The sequence below is a fragment of the Peromyscus leucopus genome, chromosome 5 (assembly GCF_004664715.2).
Source record: "Peromyscus leucopus breed LL Stock chromosome 5, UCI_PerLeu_2.1, whole genome shotgun sequence".
NCBI lineage: Eukaryota > Metazoa > Chordata > Mammalia > Rodentia > Cricetidae > Peromyscus > Peromyscus leucopus.
The window spans coordinates 124,412,240-124,432,765 of record NC_051067.1 but is presented as its reverse complement, the minus strand read 5'-3'; the positions used below and the strand labels follow the sequence as shown (position 1 = coordinate 124,432,765).

The following is a 20,526-nucleotide window of genomic DNA, read 5'->3' as shown; positions in this document are numbered from 1 at the left end:
TCCCTGAGAAGAACCTGGGTATAGAGGGGGGCTCACCTGGCACACGCCTCTCTGCTCTGGGTGCTAAGCAGGAACCAAATGGGTAACAGCACAAGTCACTGGTACCTGGGTCAGGCCTGCGACATGTGCCTCTCATCTTCCAGGGTCAGTGCAGACCAGGCAGGACTTGAGCCTGCCTTTGGTGACTGGCATTCAGGTGGTAGCTGTCTCCATCCTTCATTGCTCAGAAATCACGACATACCCATTTTATCCTAGACTGCTGTTGGTCCTAAATCTTTTAATGTTGTTGTTGGGGGGTGGCGGAGGAGACAGTCTCACTGTATTCCTGGCTGACCTGGAACTTGCTGTAAAACCAGGCTGGCCTTGAACTGAAATAGATCCACTTACCTCTGCCTCCTGAGTTCTGGGATTAAAGGTGTGCCTTGCCATGCCCAGGTCCATCATTCACTTTTTTGAGATTCGAGACTAAACCTGCATGTCTAAGGACAGGCACTGCTCATAGTCTGTCACCGTCTTCTGGGAACCACTGGGGCTGTCGGGGCCCAGGAAGAGGCAGCCTCCACTCAGCTGCCCACAGCTGGGATGGCAGTGTGGCTGGAGTTGGTGCCCACCACAGCATCACTCCCAAGTTGCTGAGGTCTGAGAGGCATGTGCCGTTCTGTTAATCCCAGGCTTCAGGGCGGAAGAGTTGGGGTTCCTGTCCCATTCCTTGAGTGGAAGAAGGGGTTTTGTGAGGCGATGACAGTTCCCCGCTGTGTGTGTCCCTGGCTTCCAGGTTGTAGCCAGAACCCTGTGTTGGTTTTCTTTTGTCAGAATCTCAGGAGTGGCTGGAGGAGACAGACTCGGAAGAGGACAGCAGCTCGGATGAAGAGGGTGCAGAGGGGGGAGATGAGGACCAGGAGGAGGACAGTACGGAGGAGAGTGCTGAGGAGGGGACAGGTGAGAACCCTAGGCAGGTGACTGTTCTGGGCATTGCTTCTGTGGGAGGCTGCTTTAACAGTCTGTGTCTAGAGTGGGTCCAGGAAAGTTGCCATGCAGTGCAACATTGCCCTGCTCCCTCGGGACTGCCTGACTGAGCATGCTCTGTTTCTTTCTTCCTTCTGGGATGGAAAGATCCACAGCACCCAGAGGTGGCGCCTGGGGAGCAGTACGAAGAGTACCTGTCCCGGACTGAACAGTACTGGCTGAAGCTCGCCCGGAACCACATGGGGCCCGAGGCAAAGGAGAAGAAAGTGCTGAAAGTAGCCCATGCCATGGCAAAGACACTGGTTGATGATGCGGTGCAAGACACTGCCAAGGCCGGCCAAACATTAGACTGAGCGGTGGCTGCAGCATCGCTGGTGTCCTTCAGCCAGGCAGGAGGAGGCCCCTGCCGAGTGGGTGTCGGCGTCTGATGAGGACGTCACTGCCCTCACCACAGATTTCGTCCACACTGAAGAAGGTTAGAGTGAGACGTGAACGTGAGGGACCCGTAGGATATGTGCTCTTGTCCTAATAAAACTGGGCTGTGTTCTCTTAAGGTTTTCTTTCTTCTGCAGAACAAGGAGATGAGCTATGTGTCATCCATCGGAAGGTCACCAGCAGCCCAGCAGTCACCTGAAGCTGCTGTGGAGTGCCACGGCTCTTGTGCCGCTTGGCCTTGTGCTTGGGTCTCTGGGTAGAATGTTATGGATATAGGGGCAGGTCCATGGCTCCGCTTCAGTGGGTTTTTTTTGGGGGGGGGTTCCCCCCTCATTTTCAGACATGTATTTTTTGGGGGGTTTTGAGACAGGGTTTCTCTGTGTAGCTCTGGCTGCTCTGGAACTCACTCTGTAGACAAGACTGGCTTCAAACTCAGAGCTTCGCCTGCCTTTGCCTCCCGAGTGCTGGGATCAAAGGCGTGCGCCACCACTGCCTGGCTTAGACGTGTATTTTCATTTTATTTATGTGAATGTGTGTGCCAGTGCTCATGGAGGCTAGAAGAGAGTATCAGATCCCTGAGGCTGGAGTTACAGGGATAGTTGTAAGACATGTGAGATGGGTGCTGGGAACTGAACCTTGGTCTTCTGGAAAGGCAGCAAGTGCTCTGAAGCTCTGAGTTGTCGCTTGCTCCAGCCCCTCCATCGCAGTCTTTTTGAGGAGGAAGTGGTGGCACCTTCCCTTCTCTCTTCCTGTTTGGGCACAGGGCTATCTTCTGTGAAGTGACAGGGAGGTTGCAGGGCAAGAACCTAGCCCCTCATGGCGTCAGGGAGCCGGGAACCCATTGCCATGGGTCTAGTACCCCAGCACTGCCAGTGCCCACTCCAAGACTGAGACAGGAAGAGTGAGAGTTCCAGGCCAGTCGGGGCTACATAGTGAGACCCTGCTTCTGAACTAAGGCGAGGGAAATAGAAAAACTCCAAGGAATTGGCTCCTTGTTGGGAAGTATCTGCTGCCCGTCCTGGGCTGTGAGCCCACAGGGTGAATGGGTGGCTACCTGAATGTGGTCACAAGGCTGAGTGCAAGAAGACAGACCTTACCGTGGAGCAGTGAGGAGGGGAGGGCACACCCAGGACGACCATGGCTCCCCAGCCGCTGCCACTATCTGTTGGGGGATGTCCAGTGTCACTGTGGCTACTGTGACCAGGACAGTTAGTGTGTGCAGCCTGGGCTGCTGGAGTGCATGCCACCTGTGCCTTTTGCTCTGTCCTGCAGCAGTCTGTGGCTCCAGGTGGGTTTTGTGGGGTTTGAGTATGGTATCCCCAGGAGTGCTGAGCTAGCCACCCAATTCATGCCATTAGCTGAGGCCAAGGGGTTGCTCAGAGGCCCTGGATCCCTTGGGGTTGGTAGAGTTGAATCCTAACAAAGGGAAACACCAAAGAGCTGGAGACCCTTAGTGTTCATTTCGTTTTGTTTTCCACACACGTTGTCACTCTGTGGCTCTGGCTGTCCTAGAACTCACTAGTTAGACCAGGCTGGACTCACAGAGACCCACCTAACTCTGCCTCTCTAGTGCTGGGATTAAAGGCGTGGGCCACTACACCAGGCTGGAAACCCTTACTATTTATTCTAAGTATGATTTTGTTTTAATGGTTTGATAATGGTGTTTATTCTGACTTTTAAGAGTGAATTGCTGCAGGTAGCAAGCCAGTGGCCAGATAATGAAACAAATACACTAAAGTGCCAAGGCTAGAAGCCTTCCTGCCGGAGGAACCGGTTCTGGTCAGTGACAGCCTTGCATGCAGAAACCCTTCTGGTATGCTGTAGGAAGGAGACACGGGTTTCTGGGGAGGGATAGCTGTTCCTTTATATGAAGGGATGGTGGGGCTCCAGCCTAGCAGTGTGAGGTCAGTATGCCATCTCTCAGACCCACGTGCCAAATGAACTAAGTGCTGCTGCCATCATGGGCAGGTTAGCGCTGTAGAGCAAAGTCTCCCCAAGGGACTGCCACTTGTTTCCCCAGAGCACTCGGCACTCGGTCACTCAGTCTGTTGATACAGTTGTGTCCAGTAGAAACCCGCGGCTGTCAGCACAGCAGGGAGCCACAGTGCAGGCTAGAGACAGCTAGAGCTGCTTTGAGCTTGCATCCTGGTCTTGATGGTCTGCCCAGGGGCAGGATGAGGGAGATGGGGTGACCCTCTCTGATGGGGAGGAGGCTTAGATGATGAGGGCTTGCTGCAGGCCGCAGGAATATCATAAGAACTCAGCTGGTTATGGTAAAGTCACTACCTGGAGGGATCAGGGAATTCCTCCAGAGGAAGCCAAATCCCAAGGAGTTCTTGGTGTTACTTGGCTTGTTATACATCAGCTGTATTCTGTTATGGAAATCATGTGTGCCTTCATAGTTTTTCCAACTGACTTTTCCCTAAGAAGGGCTAACAATGTGGACCGATCACTCTCTGGACATACACATTCCAGGTATTTGGAGAACAGCCTCAGGAAAGGCTTTCTCTGGAATCAGATTATCTCCCTTAGCCACTTTCAAGGACTACAGGAAACACCACCCAGGTGGACGCCCAACTGCCAAAGACTAACAATGATAACAGCCCACCTGCAAGTCTCCTGACTTAAATTCCACAAGGAGACACCTCCCAGGGGGGCGCCCAACTTGCGAGGACTAACAATGATAGCAGCCACATGCAAGTCTCCTGACTTAAGGTAAATTCCACAAGGAGCCACCACCTAGGAGAGGTGGATGTTAAGTAATAGCTTTACACAATTTAGCTCAGACCCTCCCTTTATATACCGGGACTTCCAGGGCACAGGGGAGGGAAGAGAAAAGAGAATGGGAGAACTAGATGGGTAAGAACTTGAGAGGAACAAACTGAGATAGGGAAGAACTAGATTGAAGGGCTAGAAGAGAGGACTAGAGGAACGAGATGGAAGAGGAGGAAGAGCCAGATGGAAAAGAACAAGATGAGGAAGAGCCAGATGGGGAAGAACAAGATGAGAGAGAAGGAGATGGGAGAGGAGCTGATAGGGGAAAGAACTAGATATATGAGAACCTAGAAGGGACAGAACTAGATGAAGGAATTAAGATAGAACCTAGAGGGGACAGTAGACAAATATAGAGAAATCAGGCAAGGAAGGAGCTAGACATGACAGCAGAATAGAAGCTGTGTAGAGAGAGAACTGTCACAGAAAATTGCAGTGTATGAACTAAGGAGTTTCGTGTACATAGATTCATTTAATTATCAGCTGGTTGTAGATTCTTCCCGGACCCTGGGAGGGGACTATCGAGGGGCTGGACCCCCATAGACCCCGATAAGGGCTCATCCTTGTCCCATACCCTCCTCCTACCCACAAAGGTGGAGTGTGTCGGGAGAAAGTCAAGCACCCAGTGCTCCCATCTGGTGTTGGAACCCTTGTTAACTATTAGGGTATCACTCTGGCAGGGTGTTCTCCTGGGGCTCCTGTTCCAGACTGGGAGCGACCGGGTGGTAGAGGCTCCACCCACCCTGCACCTGTGGCTTTGGGGGCTTCGGGAAGGTGGTTTGTAATGAAAGGAGACAAGCTTCCTGTGGTTTCAAATGAGTTTATTAAGTAAAGGAGCAGAGAATTCTGAATCGTGAGTGTCCCTTGCTTCAGGTGTGAAATCTGATTTAAAGTTACATTCATTAGAGAGGATTTGTTTCCAGTTTTTGATTAACCAAGCTGTTTCCAACTAAAGAGGCCAAGGCAAGAGCAGCCACTGTGCCAGTGACGTAACTCAGTTAACAGCCCCTCCTTATCCGCAGAGCAGTCGCATTAATGGGTGGTTTACATGCACCAAGAGGAAAGAAAGATCAGGAAAAGGTCAAGCAGATGAAGACTGTTGACTCGGTCACAAAAAGGCATCTACACCAGTCGTGGCCACGGGAAGCTCAGCACACAGTCCTCAGGTCATCTGGGTGGCTCTTCTTTGGGGGAATGCTCAATGGTGCAATCAGTAGGCTCCAGCTAGAGCATTCAGGATTGGCCTGCTGGGAGGGAAGCTGACCCGTGGGCAACAGCAGGCTCAGGAGTGCCAGCCCAGAGAGCACTGAGTGTGAGGTGTTGTCTGTGGACCTGTCTCCAGCTGTAGGTCCTGCCGCCTACAGCTGCCCGGGCTTCTGTAGCTACCGCTGCTCCCAGCAGGGCAGTGCTCAGGCTGGCGGGTCTTGTAAGCAGCATTTGCCAGGTGTCGGTCTCATGGTGGAGGAATGATGCTGTACACCACCCGATGCTGCTCCCTGTGCCCTGAGTCTTCAGCTTGAACCCACGTGTCTGCTCACCCACCCTGGATAGTAGTGTCTGCCCTGTGGACTCAGAATGGTCTGTGAGAGCCGTTTGCTGGAGGTGAATTGGTGGGATATCCCTACTAAAGTGGATGTTGGCCCGAGAGGGAGAGAACAGAACCTCTTTGGTGGGCAAGGTTGAACCACGGGCTGCACAGTGTACCCCACGGGCTGCACTTGTTTCTGTTTCTGCACAGTTCAGGGGAATCTGCAACCTGAAGGCTACTGTGCCCTTAGGACATAGGATCTTCAACAGCCTCCTCAGACATCACCCTTGGAGAGACAGCTCTGGTATTGGGCTGACCTTCACCAGAGTTGAGTCAAGGTCACCAAGGTAGACAGAAAGCAGCATGCTGATAGGCATTGTCAACAGGGTTGGGGACCAGCATCCAGCTAAGAGCCATCTGCACCTAGGAGGGTTAGGACAAAGGGCAGGGTGAGTCCGTCTGAAGTGTTTTCTCTAGCCACTGGCGTTTGCATCTTGACCTGCAGTCTGTGGTGGATGGGCACAGGCTAGCCCAGAAATGAGGTAGTTGTGTGTGGCCTTGCCTGTTCGGACAACCTTGGCAACCCTTTGACCTGTGTTCCCACAGCGCAGCTCCTGTGGAATGTACGGACCCACTCCCCACTTTGATGTAGTCCCAGTATGTCTGAGGTTTAGGAGGGAACTGAGCCAAAGGAGACTGCCCGATACACATTTCAGCCTGGCCACACTGGGAGAGGGCTGGAGAAGCAGACTCCGGGAGCAGTGTCTGCTAGAGTCTGGAGAGCGCTCGGCCACCGAGGACTGCAGCTGCCCACGCAGGGCTTCCCTGCCTGCCGCATACCTGTCCCCTTGTTGTCATGCAGCCATGAAGGCCTTGTCCAGCTCCTTAGGAAGAGACGGCTTGAGTCTTGTGGGCATGCTCCCAGAATTCACACTGGCATGCAGCTTAGCTATTTTTGTTTGGTAAGTTTAACAACGACAGCTATACTTTCTCTTCCTTAAAGGCCAAGGTACACAGGACAGATAGATCTTGGCACTTGGGGACATTTGATTGTCCTGGTGAGGGCTTGACTTGGAGCTGGACCTCAGTGAGCCAGCAGAGCTAAGGGTCCCAAGCCCTTCCTAGTCTGGATGCTAACCTGTTGTGATGGTGACGTGATGGTACAGAGCTCCATGGTGTCAAGAAGTGGCCTGTGTGGCCGTCAGTCGATCACAGAGACCAGAGGCTGCAATCGTGGGAAGACCGCAGGAAGTAAAACTGAGCTTAAGCTGGAGGAAGAGTGTAATGTCCCACATCCTCTTGAGGAAGGTTAGAGAGAGGAAAAAACAAGCAGCCAAGAGACATCTGGAGCAAGGCAGGTGCAAATGTATGGAACTATCCAGCCATTCAAGGGCTTTGGAGGTCTGTGGAGTGCAACCAAGACTCTAACCAGAAAGGACACCCCAGAACCTCTCATCTCCCTAAATGTTCACTGATGCTCGTGGCTGGGCCTCCAAGCACTCTGGGCTCTCAGCATTGTCTCGCCTCCCTGAGGGTAGCCCTGTGGGCTGTCTGAACTGGACCTGTTTGGCCAGGGTGCAGGAACAAGCTGGAACTGGGAAGTGTGGCTGCTTTCTGCTTGCCCTGGGTACTGACCTGGCCAGAGGTAGCCATGGGCTGTGGTTCCTCTGATTAGTGTGCATGGGAGGAGCCTGGTGTCAGGTGTTGGCCAGTAGTTTAGCTCGAAGCAGAAACTTACATGGAAAGTAGTCTGCTCTCTGCGCTCCCTGAGATCCTGTGCCTGACCCTTGCATTGTGGGAGCTGTGTGGAATTTCTGACCAGCACCATCACTACGTTATCCTGGGCTCTGCTGCCGTCTGGTCTGAGACATTTGGACTCCTCAAACTTGTCATTGTGCTGAGACTCATCCAGGCTCCCCATATGTGCCAGCACGAGCCTTCAGTGTGCAGGACTCAACACTCAGCAGCCATACAGCCATGCTGCAGGCAGCAAGGGCCTTGGGTATCCTCCACCTCCTCCAGAAAGGACTTCTCTTTACTCCGAAAGTATCTTCTGAGATCAAGCTGTATCTTAGTGAAAACTCATCACCTACTGTGTGCCCCGGGAGCCAGAGTGACACACGGGTCTATCTCCACCGGCCACCATCCTCCTCTTGCTCAACATGCTGCATCTACTCTGCCTTCAGGGAGGAAGTGGGCTCTGCACAGATGGGAGTAGCCATAGGCTGCTGCAAGGTGTCTCCTTCACTGCGGGGCAGCTTGCTAGAGCCCCCGAGACCCAGTGTGCGTCTCAGTCTCCATCACCTCTGCCTGGAATCCACCAGGACTAGAGAAGTGGCTTTGTGCTGCATGTACCGCAGGCTGCCAGTGGAGTGCCAGGCTGTGGATTTGGTTCTACGGTGGCATTACTGAGAGCGAATGAGTGGATGAGGGCTGTCCCCTGTGAGAGCCTCTTAGGCACGTTTTGGGCTGTGCTTTGTGCATATGTCAAGGTAACGTGAGTAAATGTGCCACCTCCATGAGTCAGCACCCTTCTGGGTCATGCAGCTCCTGGGATGCACACTGAGCCCCTCATCTCTGCAGACAGAATTACAACTCACATAGCCCCGTATGGACAGCTCTCATGGCTGCAAAGAGCAGGAATCATTTATTTGGTTCACGCCAGATCTGCAGCAACCTGATACTAAAAAAAGTGAATGGAAAAGTAAGCTGTACAAAAAGATGGAAGAACCCTTTAGAAACACCAGAAATGCATCAGGGTACCTGCTGAGCCTCTCCCCCACCTCGACCCCTGATCCAAACCAGCCTGGGAGAAGGGACAGGCAGTGGATAGGGAACAGGGTGGATAACGGAAACAATAAAGCTGAGTGTCGCTGGAACATGCTCTAATCTGTAGTTTATTTCTGGTTAAAAATATAGCAATCCAGTGCACTGTAGTAAAGAAATCTGCTCGAAAGGTAGCAGAGAACAGCTGAACACGAGCAAAGCAAGGCAGAGTCCATAAGACAGATGGGCTGCACCCAAGAAGACTGACGGAGCCATGGGTACCAGTCGAGCTGGCATCCCTTGTTCGTTTGTTTGGATGAGGGAACAACCCTGGTAGAGAAGGCAGAGACATGAGGAACCTGTTGTTTGACTGAAACAAGTTACATTGTACATCCGGGGAGTGCTGGGTATGCAACAGTCTCCAGGACTTTCAAGCCACTGGCTTCAACCACATTCCTGTCCCGGGACCAGACTCTCTCTGGAGTAGCACTGAGGCATCTGGAGGGAATATGCATATCTGTTAGGGGTAGTCGAGGCAGGCACAGTGCAAAGATGTGAGACCCCGTGGAGGTCAGTGAGAGGTGACGTCCTCCATGGGGCGTCACTGCCAGGGACACGGAAGCCTGAATATACATCCTGCATACTAGGTGCAAATCGCCACATGCTCAGCCCAGGCGTGCTGTCAGGCTGTCCGGGGCATGTGGGCCATAGCCCCTTGGCATCAGGGCTCAGATGTGCCTGGCCAGATCGGGGTTAGCCCTGGACGTCTGCAGCATGGCCTCCCTGGGTCTGGAGGGAGGGTGGCTGGACAGGGCCAACAATGAGTGAGCAGAGGACAGCAGGGGAACAGACTTGGCCGTAAGACTCAGTGTGGGGAGGCAGCCTCCTTAGGAGGGCCGTGGGGCAGTGCCGAGAAGAGGGATCATGGTCTGTTCTGGGAAGAAGAGCAGGGGCTTCCCTCTCCCTCCACAGGTACGCAGCACAGACTCCATGGAGACAGGCCAGGATGCCCTGTCCCTGTCCCTGGGCCTGGGCCTGGGCCCACACTCCCAGCAGCTACTCCAGACAGGAGGGCAGAGCCATGCCCTCCCCAGCTGCGCTCCCCAGCTGCCCTCCCCCTCCCCCGGCTAGACGGGCACCCTTGGGAAGGTGCCTCCTCTCGCTTGCCACCTTCCACACCCGGCAGGAAACACGAAGAAGATCCCGATCTTTTGGCCGCTGGTTTGCCGGGACCCTCTCATACCAAGCTGGAGGGGTGGCATGCCGGCCTCCTCCTGCCATGCCACACAGCATCGTGTTATACAAGCAAAGAATTTTGGCTAAAATCCAAAAAACATTACCCAGAAAAAAAGGCAAACTGTGAGTGATACCCAATCATGTTGTTCTTCCGTGGAAAGACAGGAGTCGTGGGGCTGTCCGAGTCAGGATTCCCCCTTTTGTTTTGCTTTTAACGTCCCTTTTGTACATCATCGCTTCCGTGGTCACAACAATCTTGTCAGATGAAAAAGTTAATAAACAAAATGGCGACTCCAATGTTGAGCAGGATCACCATGACGACCAAGATGGGAGCTGAGCCCTGGAACAGAGAGGACAGTGAGAGAGACGCCAGTGCAGGGCCTCATTACACACTGGTGCCTAGATGAGAGTAGCCAACACCCAGGGCAGAGGAGCCTCACCCCGCTGCAAGAGCACTCACCGGTGTCTTGGGGGCTCTCTGCACTAATCTTTCTCGTGAACCTGGTGAAGGGAGACTCTTCAGTGGGTCACCTGGAATCTCCCCTGCTCCCTCTCCTTCCTGCTTGTAGACTTGCTTGCTGCCCACTGGCTGCTTTCTTAACATGCCCCCAGTACCTAGTTTCTCCTGGCACTTCCTAAAGCCCTTAGCTCTGTCTGTCTCAGTACGGCTCGCCGTCACCCTCATCACAGCCAATGCCTCGAAGGGCCCTGGACACCTGCCTGGCCGGCTGCCTGCTCATGCACCTTGCTTTCTCCCCGCTCCCGGGGGCAGGCTTTGCAGGCAGTGCAGGGGGAGGAAGCTCCGTAGTCCCGTCATCGCGGACGCTTTGCATCTGCCCTTGACAGCCAGCAGTCCAGAGAGGAGCCCGTTAACCAGCACTGCAGACATCTTGGCCAGGCCCCGTGGGTGCAGAGCAAGCACCTCAGGCTCCGCCCTACAGCCTCTGAGTAGACAAGGTACCTGGCCTGCTGACCACACACATGCACCTTCTAGCTCACATCCCAGACCCTAGACTCCACACAAAAGGGGTCTGCTTCTTGTCTGCCAGAGACATTGGCTTGTAACAGACCAAGAAGTTAAGCTTTAGGGATTCGATTCTCCTGGCTCAGCCTTTTGAATGCTGGGGTTATAGGTGTGTGCCACATGCCTGGTTAAGCAGAGGGCTTCTTAAATATGTTCTATTTTATGATGCTAATGATTACATTAGACAAGTGCTTTCTATGACTGAGCTACCTCCACAGCCAAAGCAGGGGCTTTTTAAAAAATCCCCTGGGGACTAGCCAAGGACAATCCTAGTAGTCAGTCCTGCCCGGGTCTGGCACCCGAGCAGCCCAGCCCATTACCACCTTGCTGAAGAATGGATGGGGACCCAGGCTCTGCATGGCAGGAGGGGACAGGGAAGCTTGCCTCCACTGATTTCACTACAGCAGAGTCACCTTTGAACTCCAGTGTTTTATGGCATGGACTTTGAAGTGTCTGTGATATCTGGGCTGAGCCAGCCTTGCAAGGACGTGGGAAGGACCTTAACAGCAGAGTTGGCCCAGGGCGGGTCCTGTCCCCCCAATGCCTGGCCTGGAGAAAAGCCCACTGCTCCACACCCTTCTCGGCTGTTCTGTCCAGCCCCAGGCCCATCCATGGGTATGTCAAAGCACAGAGGAGCAGGATAGCTTTGGGACCAGGCCCCTATCTCATCAAGAGTTCACCCACCACCAAAGTGACCTAACCCTCAGGAACCGTCTGCAGTTGCTACCAGGTATGGGAAGTCTAAATCAGGTGACTCACGTTCTTTCCATCACTTCAGAGAAGTCTTGTAAGGTGTAGAGAGGACCACAGTTTACCATGGCTAGGAACTTCGTGAGCCAGAGCCCTGGGTCTTTCCTACCCACCCGCCACTGCCAGACAACTTGGAGGAAGTGGTGTTTCCAGTCAGGACCCACCCTCCCTGCCCAGGACACAGGACGGGCCATACTGTACAGAGCCCTGCACTGGAAGGGAACACACAGGTCTTGAGATGCCTGGAAGCCAACCTCCCAGAGGCCACTCATGGTCACCCCTGAAAGCAGGCAGGGGGCATTCACCTCCCATCTGCTTCGCTCCTGTGCCTCGCCCAACCTCCTCTCAGGTCAGTAGAACAGCACGGCACCTACAGAGACCCTGCCTACTTTCTCAGGTAGTTGGGACCACAGGGGTGGAAGGGGTGGGGAGCGCGGGGCTGGAGTTCCTTTCTTCAGTTCCTATTCTTGGAGTGTGGATGGCCTTCGGCAGTGAGAGAGTGTCCCAGATCACTCACCCCAGCTGGAAGCCTTAGGGTACAGTGACCCTGCACTGTAAGCCTCTGGCTCTCCCACCCTACACTTTAAGGCCAGCCTGTGGCTGGTCCCCATGCTTTGCATATCTACCCTAGGGAACTTTGGGTATTTATTTTAGTTATTCATGTGTATGTCCCTTGTGTGGATGTTCACGTGTGTGTGCATGTATGGGTGAACAGGTATGCACATGCATATGGAAGTCAGAGGACAATCCCACATTCCTTCAGGAGCCTCCCTCCTCATTTTATTTGGACACAGATGCTCACTGGCCTGGAGCTCACCAAGTGGGCTAGCCTGACGGGCCACAGAGAATCTGCCTGTCTCTATGTCCCCAGTGCTGGGGTTATAAGCATATGCCACTGTGGCTGATGTTTTTTTTTTTTAAACACAAAACAAAACATGGTTCCAGGGATCAAATTTATGTCCCCAGGTTCATGCAGCAACCAATTTACACACTGTGCTCTGGCAAAAGACAGCCTTATTATGTAGCCCAGGCTGGGCTGACCTCACAGTGCTCCTCTATCCAGCTCTGGAGTGCTGGGGTTATGGGTGTGGCTCAATTTGCTTTTCCTTTTCAGTGGTGCTGGGGCCTGAACCTAGGCCGTATGTACACTGGGCAAGTGCACTCTACCATTGAGATACAATCCCAGCCAGAAGCTGCGTCTTAAAACACCCAAAAAAGCCAACTCGGGGAAGTGGGCTAAATATAGAACTACTCCTGAGCCTCCCACCCCTGCCCACTGCTGTGCCGCTCCTGAAATAGCCACACACTCCGCATGCGCACAACAACTGCGCAGCAGGCTCTGTGCTGGCGGGGTGAGGCCCAAGCCAGCACTGTGGTCCCAGCAGCAGCCAGAGCGGAGGAGACATTTTAGAATTTAGCAGTAAGAAGTAATAATCGGTGGCTTCAAGGAGAGCCGAGGGCCACAGGAAACATCTCCCCTAGGGCAAGTGGCTGCTGGGGCTGTCAGATGAAACCAGAGCATCCCAAGGCCCCTTGAGATGGACACTGACCCCTGCTGAAGCGGCAACGGGAACCCTGCAGAGGGTCCCCCTGGGCCTGGCACAGGTGTGTGACCCATACAAACCACATGCCACAGAGCACTCCGTCTACACACACAGCTAGATGCTTAGGTGTCACAAAAGCCCCGGCACCAGAGGGTGGCCATCTGTGCCATAGCAGGTGAATGGGGTCCTGTCTGCTGGGGCCACTGGTACCCAGGGCACCAGGCTCTGTATAGCCAGCATCCTTCCCATGTCTTCTTTCATGGAGCCAGCTGTGGACTTAGAGGATACAGGAGGCCCCTTAAATGTCCTTTCTGGCCCAGGAGAGGCTGTTTTCCTTCAAAAGGCCTAACCTGGGGCAGGGAGGGGAAGACAAGGGGGTGTCTGGCCAGACAAAGAGTTGCTCTTGGGGTCCAGTGAAGGGAACTCGTGTGGGAGTCTGACCTACACCCCATGGGACATGATGAATCTCCAAAGGTTACAGGGCCCAGGAACCTCAATGCTATGGATTCCTAACAACCTCCCATTGCTTGGATAACTACAGCTCCACAGAAAGGAAGACTTTAGAGCCTGGCTGCAGGGCAGCCTTGCAGGGTTCCATCCTCTTGTCCCATGTGTGGAGCATCAACTTCTTGGGAGCTGGACCCTGACCAGTTTTGGCATCTGGCATGAGTGAAACATACTCAGGGAAGAAAGGATGTCTGGACAGAGGCACCTCAGCCCTGTTCTAGCCCAGATCCAGAACACAAGCCACTGACAGCCACGGGTCTGCACAAGTCAGGGGCAGGATGCCAAGCACAGGCAGACTGGTTCCCCTCCAGGAGCTCTCGTGGGCACCCACCCTGCTTCTAAAGGGTTGCGCCCATGGGGAGCCTTCTCAGGGATCAATCTAAAGCAAGTGGGATCCCTGTGGTACGGCATCTCCGCTTTCTGTAGATACCCACACTAGCTGCACCTCAGCCCCTCGAGAGGAAATGCACAGAGCAGAGTACCAGATGGCCCTGGGTCCCACTGCCTCTGTCCTGCAGGGCTGGGCAGCACTTACCGTACTGGACTTGAGCTCATCCCCAGTCTCCTCGTCAGACTCGAGTGCAACAGGCAGGGACTTCTGGGGTGGGGAGAAGGTCAAGTCCCAACGCAGCAGACGGGGCTCGGGCCGGTCCCCCAGCCGCAGGCTCTCTAGTTTCTGCACCGTGGGCTCTGCAGAGGAGGCTGGCCTGAGGTTCTCCTTATTCTGGGACTTGGACCTCAGTCTCTGCAGCCCAAAGCCCCGGTCCTCAGAGCGCCGGTCTCCCCCAGCACCCCGACTGTGACGCCGTCTCTGGGGGTACGTGTCCTGCGGACAGGCATCCATCCTTAGCAAGGGCTTCATCTCCAGCTTGTAGTTGCTCAGCTGCTCCTCATCTGGCTCTGACAGCTTGGGGCCCCCAGAACAGGGATTGCCTGCCCGGTGGTGAGAAGTCCACGAGAAAGTGGTGGGGGACTCCGTCCGCCGCTCCCGGGGCTTGGGGTTCCCAGGCTGCTTGTGGCCCGAGCCCCGGGTGCGGAAATCCTCAGTGGGCTGGCCGCTGCGCAGGGCACCACTGCGGACACCCCTAGAGGCCCCAGCCTTCTCCTCGTCCCAGCTGTTGCGGGCATAGTCTCCTCCGCGGCCCTCAAGGAGCATCTGGATGTCCCCGCTTCGCTCCTCATCCACTGAGACCTGCCTGGAGAAGTGCGCCATCTTGTTCCTGGAGGCAGGAGCTGGCGGAGGGGTGGCCGTGGGGCTGGTGGGGAAGCTCTGCAGGGGGCTGTCGTCGGGGGTCAGGTCAGAAGGGGTGGTGCCCTTGCGGTACAGCTCAGGGCTCTCCTGCTGCAGGGGTGTCCCGGTGGAGAGCACCTCGATGTCATCACAGGACATCTGGTGCTTTGGCCTCTGGTACTCAAGCCCTTGGGTGGGAGACAAAAGTTCACGGGGTTACATGGAGCCCGCTGCAGGGAGGCCTCGTGACAGTGTGGATTGGGTCACCCAGCAAGGATAACTGGCAGGACCTTAGAGCATGGGCACTTCTTGTCACCAGAGTACCTTGTCTGGACATCAGGGACCTGGAAAGTCAGGGTATGAGCCTGCAGGTGGTCCTGTGGCTTTCTTCAAGAGGGTGAGGCCGCCGGCCCATTAGACCTGCACCTTAGGGGTAAGCTCGCGCCTGGCTGCCAGCGCCATGGAGGTCATTCTTAGCTTAAATTAGCTGTCAGGCATGTACTGTCCCTGGAAGACCATTATGAAGACCAGGAAGGAATCTGTGGCAGCTGCAACATAATCCCAGAGCCTGTGGCCTAGGTCCATGGATATGCAGGCTATGATATGATGGTGTCAACTTGAGTATCGTGGGTTCTGCTCTGACCCATCCTGCACCCTCTCCTTCCATCCCCGTGGCCTCAGGCAATCTCAGAAGGACTGGCTACCAGGGTCTTTTCCCCAAGCAGCCAGCCCATAGGAGGGCAGCTTTCTGCCCCTAGCTGAAACACTTTGGTAATGTTTTTAGAACCAGGGATAGCCAGAGCTTGGGAGCCAGGACCCATCTAAATGTCTGTTCTGACAGAATCTTCACAAGATCTCGGGCAGGCAGAATACAGCAGCTGCTAGCCTTGAGGACCAGGAATGGGGACACAGCACCCAGTTCCCTTCCAGCGTGGACCCACTGGCTGATAATGCATTCTAGGAAATGCCCTGATGTGGGGAAGTGAATCCCAGAGGGATTTAAGGGCACCTGGCAGTAACACAATGCTGGAGAGGTGAGGCCACGGCAGCCTCCCAGGCAGTAGGCGTGGCCAGAGACCACAGAGCAACAGTCAGGAAGGGGTCCTGCATCAGCCCTATCCAGTGATCTGGTCCCATCCCAGTGAGGGGCAGCTGAGGTACTTCGAGGTGAAGACCTCCCTCATAGAGGTTTCTCAAGGAGGCAACTCTGAACAGAAAGTAGATATCAGCTGAGGCCTCCCTGGCAAAAGCAATACCCTGGAGCAGCCAGCTGCGTGCTCCAAGGCCCACATACACGGGGCATAAAGCGACACATCTGTCTCTTGACATCGGGTAGTCAGGGGTCCAAAGTCCAGCTGGGGCTAGGGCTGGCTCCTATGGGTTTTGCCCAGGTTCCTCAGAGCATGATGGACAATTCCCTTGGTCATCATTCTACACACAAGTGCCTCAGACAATACTACATCCCCTCCAACCAAAGCTCCTTGGAGCAGTATCGTAGGACCCCAGGAAGGAATCAGAAGCATTCAGGGCTGGAGCCTGGGGACCCATGGGAATTATTAGCATGTTTGTCCATCTACATATTCTACACGTGGCTCACCTGGCGTGGGGTCAGTCAGGTGTCTAGTAGTCTGAATGTGGGGCAGATGGCCTGTGGCCCACTGACTTGGACAAGAGCCACCTCAGTCTCAGGTGGTCAGGTCCTCCACTGGGGACCATGCATGGCTTTTTCTGACTTTCTCTTTAAGCTTGGAGCAGCTGGGTGGGAGGACTGTGCAGAGAGTTAATGGCCACCTCCTCCTCTACATCAGAAACACCTGAAAGGTGCTGGTGGCCACAGTGGGATACCAGAGCAGGTCCTGGGCAGAGCCTCAGAAGGAGCAGACAGCCAGACTCATCTGACCTGCTGACCTAGCTAGGTCCAGTGCCAGCTGCGTGCGCTTCGCTCCTCAGCCCAGACCCAGAGGCCCCTTTGTCACTGTGTGAGAACACAGACTGGGCATGGCACACCCTAGTTCTATAGGCTTTGTTCTTACCCTTGTATACCGTAGCTGGGAGCAAACAGGAGGGACTGTGACCTCAACCCTGCTTCCAGGCTCTGTGGGACTGGGATGCTTCCCAATGAAGCTGGAGGGATGCAAGGTAGAGCTGGGTATTCTGAGGATGGGTGCACACGGCGCAAACCCCACTACAGTTGACTGTCCCACACCGGAGGCCCTGTGCCCCCATGTATCATTCACACAGCCCCCAGAGAGGAAGGACAGTGACTTCCAAAGGACACAGTACTTATACTCATTAGAGATTCTCCAACCTGGCAGCCATTGCCCATAAGTGGCTCTCTGCACTTCATCAAGTGTGCATTAAGATTAAATCAAAACTCAGCATGGGCTGGGCAACGGTGGCGCTCGCCTTTAATCCCAGCCCTGGGGAGGCAGAGCCAGGCAGATCTTTGTGAGTTCGAGGCCAGCCTGATCTACAGAGTGAGTTCCAGGAAAGGCATCAAAACTACACAGAGAAACCCGGTCTTGAAAAACAAAAACAAAACAAAACAAAACTCAGCATGGCAGAGGCTGAGGCATGAGGATTGTGATGGGCCAGCCTGGGCTACAGAATAAGATCTTGTACTAGAAACAAGCAACAGAAATTACTGAATGGGACTAGATTCAGCCCTCCAACCACTCTTGCTACAGAGGGCACAAATCCACCACTGCAGATGGCTATAGAATAACACCAGAAAAGGAACAGCAGTGTCCACACACGCAGAGGGCTTAGAAACAGACACTGAAGTCCATGCACATCCACGCGTTTGCTGAACCAGCTTCAGCAAGGGATGTCACTGGTAAGGCCTTAGCTCTGGGTGACAATCGGCCCCAGGTGGCATCAGGAGCCACCGCCCAGGGCCCTGCCCCTCAGAGTCACTGGCTCAGGCAGAACTCACCGTTTTCCCTGTGCTGGAAGGAAGGCGAGAACTCTTTGGCAGTGATCCTGGCGATCCGCGCTTCCTCCTGGGCTTTTTGAGCGGCTGTGAGTGCTGCCTCAGCTTTGGCCCGTGAGTGGGAGGTCCTGGGGGAGACAGAAGGCAAAGGGTGAGCATTGAGTAGAAGGCCAGAATGGGACCCTTTGCAGTGAGCTCCCTGGGTGTCTACCCTCGGCTCCTGTTTGTTCATTTAGTCACTCAACAAACATCCCTCACACCAACAACCAGCCTTAGTACAGCAGCCTCTGGAGAAAGTGTGGTGTATTTCTTCTTTATTTTTTACTTTATGTATATGGGTGCTTTGCCTGCACATCTGTCTGTGCATGGTGTGCATGTAGTGCCAACAGAGGTCACAAAAGGGCATTGGATCCCCTAGGACCAGAGTTGTAGGCAACTGAGAGTCATCGTGTGGGTGCTGGGAACTGAACCTGGTTCCTCTGCAAAGGGCAGGCAGTGCTCTAACCAGTGAGACACCTCTACATCTCGTTTAAAAAAATATTGTATTTTTACTCTGTGTGTGTGTGTGTGTGTGTGTGTGTGTGTGTGTGTGTATCACATGTTGAGGAATGCCCCTGGAGGACAGAACAGGGTGTCAGAACCCCTGAAACTGGAGCTGCAGGTGGCTGTGAACTGCTAGACATGGGTGTTGGGAATAGAACTCGTGTCCACTGGAAGGGCAGTACACACTCTCAAGCAGCCCTAGAATTTTTTTTTTGTTTGTTTCTTTGTTTTTCAAGACAGGGTTTCTCTGTGTAGCATTGTGCCTTTCCTGGAACTCACTCTGTAGCCCAAGCTAGACTCGAACTCACAGAGATCCTCTGCCTCCCGAGTGCTGGGATTAAAGGTGTGCACCACCACCACCTGACCTGGAATATGTATTTTTATCAACAAACACCCACACTGTGGAAACCTAAGATGGGCGATCCCCGTCCCAGGAGGGAAGTGGCAACGGGTCACCAGTGAGTCCCTGCCACATGAGCTGTCCCTCAGGCTCCATCCAGCCCTGAGTGGGGATGGGGAGGCTCCTGTTCTGGCAAAGAGGACACAGGACACTGTCTGGGGACAGATGGGCCAGGACCTGTATATATTCCTCCAGCTCTGCTTGTGCTGGGTCTCTGCTGAGTCCCACAGGGCCACCCTGCCCTTCGAATAGCAGAGGGTGGAATTACAAGGCAGAATGGGGTGCTCCTCATCTGCCCCTCTTTCCTCCCAGCATGTTGACTCAAGGGCTGGATCATGCCACACATGAATACCACCTCCCCAACACTGGAAACAGGAGTCCCCAGTCCCTGAGATAAAGGTGGCATTTTCCTCACAAGTCTCCTGCCTGTGGTCCAGGTAACTGCCAGAGCAAGCAATGGGGGACAGTGACTTTCAATCAGTTATCTTTCTCCTAGTTCTGAGGCTGGATGTCCCAAGTTAGGATGCCATCCGGGGAAGACCCACATAGATGATACCTTCTGGCTGTGTCCTTGAAGGAAGAGAAGGTATCTCTTGTGCTTTGTCCTAAAGGGCACTAATGCTATTCTTAATGGCCCACCCCAATAATCTTATTATCTCCCAGAGATGGGCTCCCAGAATGAACACATGGAAGATCGAGTTTCCTCACACAGCTCTCGGGGACAGTCTCTGCCCAGCAGCCGGGTTCCCATGTCTCACGGCACCTGTGCCTTGGACTCTCCAAGCTAACTCTCAAAATGCTCACAGTGTTTGCCACTTAGAGCTTTGCTTTTCAAATGATTGTGTTAGAAGAAAATGTGCTACCCAGATACAAGTGTGGAAGGCCAAGTGGCCAAGAAGGGAAGCAGGCTACCAGGACACCTGGTCCAGCCCACAGGCTCTCCTCTAATGCGGCTCCCCAGGCATTAGGACCTCCTGCTCTCTGCCATACACTCCAGGGAGTCGGCCCAAGGAGTCAAGAAAACCCAACATGCTATAAAATGTAGTGTGGATGAAATCCGACCCCTTGAAGCACGCCAGTTCCTAGTGGTGGGAAAGGACAATTGCTTCTCATCAGAGCCATGACCTCATGTCTCACGGAATGTAAGATGAAAACTACGCCTTCTACAATATTCCTTGGGTATCTGGTATTTGTCATGACAAAGGAGATGGACACACTAACACAGCTCTAATCACACCTGATTTATTGCTGACAATGGATCAGCCGAAGACCCACAGCTGCTGCCCTCAGGACTCTTCTGCAGAAACTGCCCGGGGACCTTGGAGGACAGCCTGTGTCCCCTAGCTAGGGTCCCCGTCTATCCTGTTCTGTGATCCCAGCATATCCTGTGGCACTCTTTAAATGACCTCCCTGAGAATCTGTGCGACCTTGGAAACTGTTCCAAATTCTCTGCAAGGTCCCCTAGCTCCAACAGAGGGTCTGCAATGTCCCAGAGCAGAACACAGCCCTGATAGAGCAGCTGCTGAGCTGAAGTGTCCTGGGGAGCGAGAGAGAGTGCCCACCCCCAAATCCCACAGCAGGCAGCTAGGGTGCGGAGCTTATCTGCACATGTGCAGCTCCTCAGATGGTTGTAGCTCAGGTCCTGTCTGGTAATATCGGCACTCATAGCTCAGCTCCAGTGCTGTCCTGGTGATGCTCAGTTTCCCGACATCCCTTAGGGGCTGTGATTGGTTCCCACATCCACACTTAGTAAAAACACCATTAATTCACCAACATCATGTGCATATTCACATATGTATGCCACACATACATAAAAAGAATATACTGTGCCAATCCTAAAATAAAATCAATGGAGACAAGCATTGGGTAGCAAAGACTCCACCACACAGCAA

General features: G+C 53.9%; 2 protein-coding genes across 5 annotated transcripts in view; one reads left to right on the top strand and one right to left on the bottom strand.

The window, feature by feature from the left end:
• Positions 1-1,519, top strand: part of Klhdc4 (kelch domain containing 4) — a 32,263-nt gene extending 30,744 nt beyond the window's left edge. For all 4 annotated transcript variants that reach the window (XM_028880819.2, XM_028880820.2, XM_028880821.2 and 1 more), the window contains 2 exons: positions 814-939; positions 1,114-1,519. In XM_028880819.2, the coding sequence (XP_028736652.1) occupies positions 814-939; positions 1,114-1,319 (332 nt within the window). In that variant the 3' untranslated portion in view covers positions 1,320-1,519. The remainder of the gene's footprint in view (positions 1-813; positions 940-1,113) is intronic.
• Positions 1,520-4,977: 3,458 nt separating this feature from the next.
• The window catches only part of Jph3 (junctophilin 3), a 65,692-nt gene continuing 50,143 nt past the window's right edge, over positions 4,978-20,526 (bottom strand). The window contains exons 3-5 of the mRNA XM_028880818.2: positions 17,695-17,819; positions 14,064-14,947; positions 4,978-10,043 (exon numbers count right to left, since the gene is read on the bottom strand). Of these exons, the coding sequence (XP_028736651.1) occupies positions 9,963-10,043; positions 14,064-14,947; positions 17,695-17,819 (1,090 nt within the window). The 3' untranslated portion in view covers positions 4,978-9,962. The remainder of the gene's footprint in view (positions 10,044-14,063; positions 14,948-17,694; positions 17,820-20,526) is intronic.